A 12,365-nucleotide genomic window follows, 5' to 3' on the forward strand; every position below is an offset into this window, starting at 1 on the left:
TACTTAAAGAAAGAATTTGCCCCAGTGTGATAGGGAAGTATATTATTTAGGGCTGCCTCAAAATGGAAAATGCTGAGCTCCTTGCTACCTAAAATATTAAGAGTTTGCTGGATAACTCCTTAGCAACCATACTTTAAAAAGGAGTTTTTAAAGAGCTCATAGAAGTAAAGAATAAGAAATTCTAGAGGAAATGAATGAAATAAGAACAAAAATGAAATAAGAATAAAGAATAAAATAAGAAAAATGAACAAAAGTGGTTATTCTGTAGAAGAGGGAGGAGTAAGATAAAATAGATAAGGGAAAGGTCGAAAAAAACTTTTCACAATGTGGGTCTTTATAATGCTTCAATTTATGAACCATGAGAAGGTATCACATGGTCAAAAATGAAAATATCAAAAATAAAATAAAAACAAATATTGAAAAATTAATTAAATAGAATAGCATAACAAGTATCATGCTAATACAAGTGCAAAGGTTAATATACTCATGTTTTGATAAATATAGATATATTAGCAATTATTGTTGTAACTATATTATATATATGTATGTATTTGTATGTTGTTTATTACTATATTCCATAAGAGTATAGCATTTATTTTGAGCCTAGTTCATAGCTAAATTTTCAATAAATAATTTGTTAAATGCATGGTAGATGAATAAATTTTAAGTTACTTGTAATCTTATCTTACTTCTTCTTCTTCTTTTTCTTAACTAGGTGCTAATCTGTGGAAATTTTAAGGGAATGAAAATTAAACCTGGCTCAATGGGAAAACCTTCTCCTGCTTTTGATGTTAAGGTTTGCACATCCTCTTCCAGGAGAATGTTTAACAACTCAATCTGTACCCTACCTACCACTCTCGCCCCCATATAAACTCTCTTTGTTTTGGTGGTGATTCCATTTTACTTCTATGATACTTTAATTTTTATAAAAATATGAAAATGAGTTAGAAATGTTAGCTAATAGGTCTCCATTATTTTGCAAATACCTATATTGTACCATACATTTCTAAGCATTTAATAAATGATAACCCATTAGGCTGGCTGCAGTGGCTCACGCCTGTAATCCCAACACTTTGAGAGGCTGAGGCAGGAGCATCACTTGAGCCTGGGAGTTCAAGACCAGCCTGGGCAACATTGTGAGACTGTCTCTACAGAAAAACAAAAACAAAAACAAAAACAAAAACTAGCCAGGTGTGGTGGTATGTGCCTGTGGTCCCAGTTATTCAGGAAGCTATGTTGGGAGGATTGCTTAAGCCTGGAAGCTTGGGGCTGCAGTGAGCCATGATCACACCACTTCGCTCCCGCCTGGGTCACAGGGCAAGACCCTGTCTCTAAATAAATAAATATTAACCCATTGAATTTCCAGAAAAAACCCTATGAGAAGCATACTAATATTAGAACCATCTTACAAACGAGGCACAAAGAGGTAAAATGATTCACCAGAGGTCACACAGCTAATAGCTCCTAGAGTTGGGATTTAATCCCCAGCAGTCTAGCTCCCATATCTGCACTCAACCACAACACAACACTGTCTCCCCAAGTGAGAGAGGTCAAGAACTTCTGGGAGGTCAACCAGGCCCAAAGAGCTTCAGTTTACAGTGGCTGCAGCACTTTCCCACTCTGCTCCCAGGCCTGCCTGGCCATTTCTGGGCTTTCAGTATCCATTGCCACTACTACCACCCGATGCCTAGGGGGCAGGCCACTTCCCCATCAGTACACTTTGTATAGGGTTAAAATTGTTCTCAGATCAACCCAGCATCAAAGCTGGGTGTAGCCAAAGAAACTTACACTAACATAGACACTCCTCAACTGATGATGGGGTTATGTCCCAAAATAAAGTCATCATAAGTTAAAAACATCCTGTGTCACAAATGCATAGCTGACTGGGAGCTGTGACTCACTGTTTCTGCCCAGCATCTAGAGAGAAGGACAGTTTCAACTGAATGGTTATCTCTTTAACACCATTGTAAAGTTGGGAAGTGGTAAGCTCAAACCATCTTTTTTTTTTTTTTTTTTGAGACAGAGTCTCGCTCTGTCACCCAGGCTGGAGTGCAGTGGTGCAATCTCGGCTCACTGCAACCTCCACCTCCTGGGTTCAAGCGATTCTCCTGCCTCAGCTTCCCGAGTAGCTGGGATTACAGGCGCGTGCCACCACGGCCAGCTAAAGTTCAAGCCATCTTAATTCAGAGACCTATCTGTACTTTAAGAGAAAGCAAAAGTAGCAAAAATATGGATGAATTAACAGAGTAGAGATCTTAGATAAATGTTTCCTAAGCTTATTTCATTATAAACATCATATGGATATTTGTTAAAAATTCTAATTCTCAGGCCCCTGGAGAGATTGATTCAATAGATTTGGAGTGGGATTCTGAAAGCTGAAATCTTGTAATTTTAACAAGCACCTCCAGGTAGTTTTTAGGATCAAGTAAGTTTGAGAGAGTTTAGATGAGCTTGACTGTTGTTGTAACTGTTTATAGAATAAACCAGATCCTGGGTCCTTTCTCTCACTTTAACCTTGCTATGGGAAGCTTGTCTCAAGATAGGATAGCCTAGTAGTTCAACTATATCTCTGCTATTCACTAGCTGAGTGTCTGTGGGTGAGCTGTTAAAGCTCTCTAAGCTCCAGTTTCCTGATTTGTAAAGTTGGGACTAGGGTGACCAACCTGTCTGTCTGCCTGGGAGTAATCTGGTTTTAGTACTTAAGGCAATACCATGAAGAACACACCCACCCGTCCCCACTTCAGTCCCCAGATGGTTGGTAATCCGAATAATAATAGAACTGATTTCATAGGTTTCTTGTGGTGATTAAATGAGATAATATGTTTAAAGAGCATATCAGAGTGCTTAGCACATAATAAAGGTCCGAAAAATGGGTGCCATTATTTACCTCTCCCTCACATTCCTCTTTGAAAAACTTCTGTAAGAAAAAATGGTAGGAGCCGTAGTTGCATTCCATAAACAGGCTTAACAATAGTTTGTTGGTTAACAGGCTACTTTAGGTTGCAGAAAGAAATATTGATAATTAAGCATGCTCATGTCTGTATTACAGGGAAGTTGATATGTAACACAGCTATATTCTTTTTCTTCCTCCCTTAATAGCAATTCCCAACATGCATGGCTATCAGGGCCTTACAGGCACAACTGTACTCACAGTGATTCCCACTGCAAGGTACCCCTACCTGTTCCCCATTAATTTGAGCCCAGTGGTTTTCTCGAGCAGCTATCTTTGAATGCAAATATGATGAGACTGAGAGGAAAACAGTATTCTGCCTGCATCCTCAATCATTTTTAACTCTTCCAAGGGCTTATTATTACTGGGCTTCTTGTTCCTCAGCTAAGAGCATCTGCAGTGATATTCTGGCATCTGGGGATATGCTCCAACCAGGTTAATATCAGATTTCTACAGCTTCAAAGCCCAAACTTTATAATCTTTTTTTGTTTGCTTTTAAATTTATTTTATTTTATTTTTTTTTTTTTTGTGACGGTGTTTTTTTCTTTTTATTCATTCTTGTTTTCAATTGCGCGATCTCGGCTCACCGCAACCTCCGCCTCCTGGGTTCAGGCAATTCTCCTGCCTCAGCCTCCTGAGCAGCTGGGACTACAGGCACGCGCCACCATGCCCAGCTAATTTTTTTTTGTATTTTTAGTAGAGACGGGGTTTCACCATGTTGACCAGGATGGTCTTGATCTCTTGACCTCGTGATCCACCCGCCTCGGCCTCCCAAAGTGCTGGGATTACAGGCTTGAGCCACCGCGCCCGGCCTGCTTTTAAATTTAAATACTCATAATTTTCATGTTTAAACATTTTAACACCCTTTGAACAATGAGGAACATGATTCTCCCCAAAGACAGAAGATTTTATCTATATTCCCATCTATTAAAATCTGTGATAAATAACTGGAACTTTTAAAATACTTCCTTTCCATCAATAATTCCTTCATATCTGGAACCACATATTTCTTTAGATAACTGGGTGGGAATTTATATTTTTTTATTAGCAAGAGCTTAAAGGGAAGTTTTTACTCTTAGAATTCCTTTCCCATTGAAGTTTCTCATTCAGCACATAAGCCCCTTTCCTTTTGGAAAGTGCTAGATAAGTATTTTACTTATTCTCTATGCAGGACACACCTAGGATATAAAAGCAGAATTCTGATACTTAGAAACAGCTAAAAGTCATTTAGAGCAAAATCTGGTATAAAATCAGCAATCAACTTGAGAAATGCTAATCTGATTTTTAAAAAATTGGATTAAACTCCTTAGAAGCATTGCACAGAGGAGTGTAATGATTAAAAGCATGTGATCTAGAGTGTGAGTGCTGAGATTTGGATTCCAGCTCAGTCATGCATAGTGTTACTTAAACTCTCTATACCTCAGTTACTTCATGTGTAAAATGGGCATAAAAGTTCTAACCATATAGGGCTATAGTACTTAAAGCTTTAGCATTTAATACGTAGCATGCAGTAAGTACTTAATAAATGCTAGCTACTATTAGGTACTTCAAGAAATGATGAAGATTGGAGAGAGGGAAAGAGAGCAAGGCTGTGGCTTACTCGCCATTGTCAACCAGAGATCATTCCCCTTTTCCTGTTTAGATTGGGCTTCTGAAGTAAGGTTCTGTAGGTTCCATGGCTAAAAAAAGTTTGAAAACCAATAATGAAGTTATTTATTTATTGAGAGGAAAAGATAACCAAGAGTTATTGCTAAATGATAAAAGCAGGTTGGCAAACTTGCATATTATAAAGCAATCCTATTTTTTCTTTTTTTTTTGAGACGGAGTTTCAGTTGTTGCTCAGGCTGGGGTAGAATGGCGTGATCTTGGCTCACTGCAACCTCCCCCTCCCGGGTTCAAGCGATTCTCCTGCCTCAGCCTTCCAAGTAGCTGGGATTATAGGCGCCCACCACCACACCTGGCTAATTTTTGTATTTTTAGTAGAAATGGCATTTCACCATGTTAGCCAGGCTGGTCTCGAACTCCTGACCTCAGGTAATCTGCCTGCCTCAGCCTCCCAAAGTGCTGAGATTACAGGCATGAGCCACTGTGCCCGGCCAGCAATCCTATTTTTCTATTTGTTTATATTATCTCAAAGGATATTACCAAAATGTGATTATTACTGGATGGTAACATTTAAAAAATTTTTTATCCTTCTTTCACATTTTGGTAACCTGTACTTAATATTTTATGCAATAAGAATTTAAATAAATATATTTATCTTAGGAATTTAAAGTATATTTAAAATTTTTGGGGGGCCAGGTACAGTGGCTTATGCCTGTAATCCCAGTACTTTGGGAGGCCAATGCTGGAGGATCACTTGAAGCCGGGAACCAGCCTGGGCAACATAACGAGACCCTTGTCTCTACAAAAAATCAAAATAAACATTAGCTGAGCATAATGGCATGTGTTTGTAGCTTCAGCTGCTTGGGAAGCTGAGGTGGGAGGATTGCTTGAGGCCACGAGTTGGATGCTGCAGTGATCTATGAGCTACGATTGCACCGCTGCACACTAGCCTTGGTGACAAAGTGAGATCTTGTCTCACACAAAACAATTTTTTAAGTCTTCATTTTTAAATGGCAAAAAACAAAACGTGCAAAGTTAATATTTACGCTGTGACATTAAACAAAAATTTCCTTAAATAAATTGTGCTATTTTATCCTAGATTGTAGATGGAAATGGCAATGTTCTACCTCCTGGACAAGAAGGGGATATTGGCATTCGAGTTCTACCTAACCGACCATTTGGCCTTTTTACTCATTATGTAGTAAGTGACTTAGTGAATAATCTCTTATTTTCTATTTATTTCTCAAGTTCTTGGTAACTATCCTGGTTAGCCACAAAATATACCTAGGATGGATACTTGGCGCTTTCTCGAGAGATTGCTTGTCCTGATTGTAATCCCAAAGACAAGAAATTGAAGAAATATCCAAATTCCTGCTGAAGAAAAAAAAGCAGCTTGTCCCCTGAGGCTAGATCTCTGTTTCAGGTCCATGAAGGCAAAAGGAAGGGACTCTAGAAAGAAAAAAGCCTCTTAACAGCCCTAGAGCAAAAAAGCCTCTTAACATCCACGGAGCCTCTCAATTATCAAACAAAACCCACTCATTTTCCTGAAATCCAATTAGTGCTCTCTCAGGAAGAATGAGAGGGATGGGGGATGAAAGGGTGGTGGGATTAAGCAAATGACTTTCACTAGAGAGGTTCTAACCTCCTTATTGTTTGCAAGAATATTTTCATCTCTAATCACAGTACACAAATTAGAGCAAAATCTATATGTATAAGGTCCAGATGCTACTTGTCAGTGTATTTTATATAATGTAACAGTAACTTGTTCATTTCTTTTATGTCAAATTTGCAGAACCACTTTTGTTACTGTGTAAAACAAAACAAAACACAAACCAAAAACAAACCTTTGCTCTTTTGAGTTACCAGGTGTCAGTGCTTTCTTTTAACTCTAAGTATTTACTTCTCTCTCTTCCCACCAGCATTATATATTAATCAGTTAGCAAAAGACACTTTAGTTTACTTCTCTGAGCTCCAAGCTCCTGCAATATTTATCTATCTAAGAAAATTCTTAAGATGGAAACATGCCTAATCTTTGTATGTAGTTTACCTTTCTTCTCTCGGGCTAGCTCCATGCTGGAATTTCATCCTTATTTTCACACTCTGGCTCTTCCTAACTCTAATGCTTCTCAAAGGAGCCAAACTTTTCTGCTTTCTGGAACATTTAAAAATCCAACTGAGGGCTGGTCACGACGGCTTACGCCTATAATCTCAGCACTTTGGGAGGCCGAGGTGGGCAGATCACTTGAGGTAAGGAGTTGACACCAGCCTGGCCAATATGGCAAAATCCCATCTCTACCAAAAAATACAAAAATTAGCTGAGTGTGGTGGTGCAAGCCTGTAGTCACAGCTACTTGGGAGGCTGAGACAGGAGAATCGCTTGAACCTGGGAAGCAGACGTTGCAGTGAGCCAAGATTGTGCTACTGCACTCCAGCCTGGGTGACAAAGTGAGACTCTGTCTCAAAAAAAAAAAAAAAAAAAAAGCCAATTGACCAGAAGAGTTAGATTCACCACATTAACAAAATGCTATTTGTTTTGCAGGATAATCCTTCAAAAACAGCTTCAACTCTACGAGGCAATTTCTATATTACTGGGGACAAAGGGTATATGGATGAAGACGGATATTTCTGGTTTGTTGCAAGATCAGATGATATCATATTATCCTCTGGGTAATTTTCTTTTCCATATGTGCATATGTCTGTGTTAACTGATCATCATGTTCCAGAGTGAACCTGCCACTCACCTATATGTATTCATCCTACATGCTTTTCTAGTTATCGAATTGGACCATTTGAGGTAGAAAGTGCCCTGAATGAACACCCTTCAGTTGCAGAGTCAGCTGTTGTCAACAGCCCAGACCCCATCAGAGGAGAGGTAAAAGAACTGATTCATCTCAATTTGTTGGCAGTTTAACACAAACTTACAAACAGTAGCTTAGTGAATGAAACAGAATTAACCAAATGATTCATTCACTAAATATGCAAGTCAGATAGAAATGTGCTAGTCAGAAAGAACTGCTACAAAATAAGATTAAATTATGAGCTGTAGCTCTGATCCTAACCAAAACCAAAAAATATAAGACTGAAAATATGTACTAGAAAGAATTTAAATTCTTTCCATGGTGGACTAGGGCAAAGATTGTGTGAATGTCAGGAACCAAGGCTCACATGAGGATGGGGTGACAGAAGTCAGCTGGATAGGATCAAGTTGTTACTCAGAAGGTCTGGAAACCAACAAGGTCCCTGGTGTAACGGAGGAGAATGGGCATCATATATCAGGAGTGAGAACAAGGTCAGAGGCTAGAACCGAGGTAACCATAAGCAGGCTGGGTAGAGGTAAATAAGTAGAGGTTTCAAGAAATAAGCTCTGAATAACACAGCAGTCCTGAAAGCCCATTCCTATTGGGGCTGACCACACAGTATTTTGGCTTAAAGGTACCATGCCAGGCAGCCTCCTGTTTTGCCTGTGTGTCTACAGCATGTCCCTAGGGTTTCTCTAGATGAGTTACAAGTTCCCACAATATTTCTTCAATCTGTATCCCTTCTAACACTGAACCCAAGTTTTGAAGATGACATTGATGTCAATACAAATCCAGAACTTTCTGTACCATGTATTCAAGCTCCTTATCTCAAATTCTAGGTATAGGGCTGCAAGCACAGGGCACAGGGCAGAGTTAGAAGATACTAATCTCAGGGGATGAAATAGGTCCTCAAGTTTAAGGCAGGCCAGGCACAGTGGCTCACACCTGTAATCCTAGCACTTTGGGAGGCTGAGGTGGGTGGATCACCTGAGGTCAGGAGTTTGAGACCAGCCTGGTCAACATGGTGAAACCCTGTCTCCACTAAAAAATACAAAAATTAGCAGGGCATGGTGGTGCACACCTGTAATCTCAGCTATTTGGGAGGCTGAGGCAGGAGAATCACTTGGACCCAGGAAGGGGAGGTTGCAGTGAACCACTTGCGTTCCAGCCTGGGCAACAGAATGAGACTCCGTCTCAAAAATAAAGTAAAATAAAATTTAAAAGTTTAAGGCAAAAATGGGAGATATGCATGTTACAGTGGAATGAGGGTGGATCTCCCCCCAGGACTGACTCCTTTAACTGATCTTTGATGCCAGAAGATACCCTGTAAGTCTTCCTGGTTGGATATTGCCCAGTGGCTGGGAATTGGCAGTTTGTCAAGTTGCTTGGATGAAAGTCCCTATCTACTATGAAAGGGTATACTCCAGGCAGTGGAGGGCAAGGAAAACAGTCAGTGATTATTGGTTTGTCTATTGCTCTGACCACCACCAGCAAGGTTTCACAAGTCTCAGCTCTTCCTGTACCTCACTCCTACCATCAGTCATCATCAGTTTTACTCACCTAGACAGGTGCTTACTTGGAACAGGATGGTAGCTGAGCCTTTGAGAACAGGGTTGGCTTGGCAGTCACCTGATATCCTAGAGTATAATACAGAAAAGATCTGTGTGGGTTGTGGTTCCCTCACAGCTCTGGGGTCTTGGCGTAGGGCTTAGATTAGTCAGAGTGAGGGGGAGAATGTAGCCAGTTTCTCAACACTGGTGGGCTGCAGGATTTCCTGGTAGGTGTGAGTGGGTGTCTCAAACGAGGTGTCCATGAACAAAATGACCACATGCTGCATTCCACCAGTGGTTCCTCCCTTTCTGTTGGCAGGCCTATTCTACCTGGGTTAGGTCCTTCTCCAGGCTGGGTCTTGCCAGGCCTTTAATTGGGTACCAAGTTCCAGAACTGATTAAAAAGAATATTTAGATTTGAAATACAATTTTAACATTGGAATGTGAAATAAACACTTGAGAAATACTTGTCTAGATCACTAGGTTCCTACATCTTTTGGATCACATACCTCTTTGAGAATTTGAAGAAAACCACAGGCCACTGATGGACTTATGCACCGATGGAAATGTTCTGTATTTGCACCATCCAATACGATAGCCATGCATGGCTATCAGTCACTTGAAATGTGGCTAGTGTGACTGAGAAAATTTAATCTTATTTAATTTTAATTCATTTAAATTGAAATAGCCACATGTAGCTAGTAGCTATCATATTGAATGGCACAGCCACTTTTCTCAGAAAAATACAAGATTTTGCATAGAATTTGAGAGAAATCTGAAGCCCACTTATGGACTTGGGGTTAAAAAATAAAACCCAAACTTCTTGTAATTCTATGACTACAACTAAGAGCTAACGTTTTTGATGACATACTATGTGCCAGACATTATACATCTATGCTAATTCATTTAATCATCATAATCTCTTTTACAGAGAAAGAAACTGAGGCACAAAGAGATTACCTAACTTGTCCAACATTACCCAACAAACTGTGACTTGAACCCAGCTGTTCTGACTTCAGAGTTCATACTTTTACTCATAACGTTAGGTTGTTCCTTGTTAATTTAACATTTTCTGTAGTCATTTAAAAAGATAAAGGAGACTTCACCCAAGATGTAGAAGTCAATATGTGAACCAGTATTACAAAGTTTTTAAAATAATTTGCCTTTGAATGACTTACTTATAACAAGCATATTTTTTTAATTTGCAAAAATGTTGCTAATGCAGCAGAACCAGCATAACTACATTTTATAAAATGTCAAGAAATGAATAGAACAAAATTATATCCATAGACACACATACACACAAGGGTTCACAACTGCCCTATGGCACATGTAAATTTAAAATGTTAAAGGGTTTTTTTATTAGAGACAAAGTCTCACTATGTTGCCGAGGCTCCTCTCAAACTCCTGGGCTCAAGCAATCCTCCTGTCTTGGCCTCCCAAATGTTGGGATTACAGGCATGAGCCACTGCACCCCACAAGGGTTTCGGGTAAAGACAAAAATGGGTAACAGCTCATAAAATGTAAAATTACCCACTGGTGAAGTTTTCAATATGTGAAAAAAGTATAACTTGAAGTCTTTGTTTCTCGCCAATAGCTGTTCTGAGTAATTTGTTGTTTCAAATAATTCATTTTCAATGAAATCTTTACTCCTAGATCCAAGTGGATAGGAAATGTTGCCAGCTTATCTTTAAGCTGGACAAATGAATCCTTGAGTTTCAGGCAATTAACTGCAGGATATTTAATCATAAAAAAGTTTCAGGGGACTCTCCTGGAACTGTGCCTACAGGAACCACCATTCCACAGCCAGCTCTGGGCTGGTAATCTGGCTTTGGAGGTACATACTAGTTGATGCACCTAGACTCATGCCTATAGGGAAGGCAGTAAATGGCAGTCCTGGCAGTGCCCTAGGAGAGAAAATGATAGTACTCCAAATTTACTTTTAAAGGGGTCTCTGAGGGATGGCCTATCTTTCTGTCTTCTCCATTAAAGGTCCAAAAACTAGGCAGGGTTTTCTAAAACATTTCTAGGAAGGATAAACTTTGGAGAACAGGATTTATAAGCATAAGGTAACAACATCTTTCTTGTCTTCTGCCAGTTAAAGGCCACCACAATTTCCACTCTTATTCCTCAGGGCCATGGAAATGGATCAGAGCAATAGCAAAGTGGCTGTTGGAATCTTCACAGCCTTGTGTAAAGACTACATGTTCTCTGTGAACTGTTCCCTTCAACAAAGACATGGCAAACTCAGGGTGACTACTGTTTATAAGTAGCCCCCATGCTGAGGGCTAGGCTGGACCAGGCTGGGTTGATGACACAGGTCCCAGAAGCTCTCCTGTGTTAGGTACAGACCAGGAAGTGTGTGAGTCAACTGGCTGGCTTAAGAACACAAAGTTGGGATCAAACTTTATTAAAACACTCTGGCCCACCCCACCAGGCACATAGATTCTCAGTTAGAGCAAGCAAATAAGACTTACTAAAACATACAAATGCATAACTCATTTTCCTGGTGTTTCAAATATTTATTTTAGGTAGTAAAGGCTTTTATTGTTCTGAACCCTGATTACAAGTCACATGATCAAGAACAACTAATAAAGGAGATTCAGGAGCATGTTAAAAAAACTACAGCACCTTACAAATATCCCAGAAAGGTAGGTATCCTAATTATGATGAATATTTGCTCAGTGTTATGGAAAATTTCAACTATTTTTACCTTTTAACGACTATTTTCTTCACTCATGTTACATACCACATGTCCCAAACTGAACTGATGACATATGGGTAAGAATCAGAATCTTTGAGATAAAAATGAAACTCTAAACCTATTTTGTTTGGTCCTTTGGACTTGCAGTAAATATTTAATATCAAGACAATTTCCTCAACAATACCCTTTTCCCTTCTTTGGTTGTTACCCAAAACCCATTCCAATGAGTATTCTTTCACCTAGAATTCATAATTGAACGGCTATATAATTGGCTTTATGCAAAGACAAAAATTTCCAGGCTAATTTTATTCCCCTTCATGCCAACAGGTAGAATTTATTCAAGAGCTGCCAAAGACTATCAGTGGAAAGACAAAAAGAAATGAACTGAGGAAGAAAGAATGGAAAACAATTTAAATGTGTTTCATTAGCTACCATATCTATAAAACAAACATATTATCTGTCAATCTCTAGAAACCACAAGATGGTGGAGAGGTGATAAAAACTGTGGTAGTATGCTCAGAAACTGTTGATTTAAAATATCTTGTGGTTATGATATCAGAGACTAAATTTTGAAATAAAATGTTTGGTAAATTCTTCTGCATTACTGTCAATATTCCCATCATTTCTTTTTCTTTTTTTTTTTTGAGATGGAGTTTTGCTGTTGTTACCCAGGCTGGAGTGCAATGGCGCGATCTCGGCTCACCGCAACCTCCGCCTCCTGGGTTCAAGCAATTCTCCTGCCTCAGCTTCCCGAGTAG

General features: G+C 39.3%; 1 protein-coding gene across 1 annotated transcript in view; it reads left to right on the forward strand.

Annotated features, from left to right (window-relative positions):
• The window catches only part of ACSM3 (acyl-CoA synthetase medium chain family member 3), a 28,051-nt gene extending 15,847 nt beyond the window's left edge, over positions 1-12,204 (forward strand). Inside the window, exons 8-13 of the mRNA XM_017534331.2 lie at positions 716-796; positions 5,655-5,756; positions 7,095-7,222; positions 7,328-7,427; positions 11,435-11,554; positions 11,935-12,204. Coding sequence (XP_017389820.1) covers positions 716-796; positions 5,655-5,756; positions 7,095-7,222; positions 7,328-7,427; positions 11,435-11,554; positions 11,935-12,021 — 618 coding nt within the window. The 3' untranslated portion in view covers positions 12,022-12,204. The remainder of the gene's footprint in view (positions 1-715; positions 797-5,654; positions 5,757-7,094; positions 7,223-7,327; positions 7,428-11,434; positions 11,555-11,934) is intronic.
• The last annotated feature ends 161 nt before the right edge of the window (positions 12,205-12,365 follow it).

The sequence above is a fragment of the Cebus imitator genome, unplaced genomic scaffold (assembly GCF_001604975.1).
Source record: "Cebus imitator isolate Cc_AM_T3 unplaced genomic scaffold, Cebus_imitator-1.0 Scaffold85, whole genome shotgun sequence".
NCBI lineage: Eukaryota > Metazoa > Chordata > Mammalia > Primates > Cebidae > Cebus > Cebus imitator.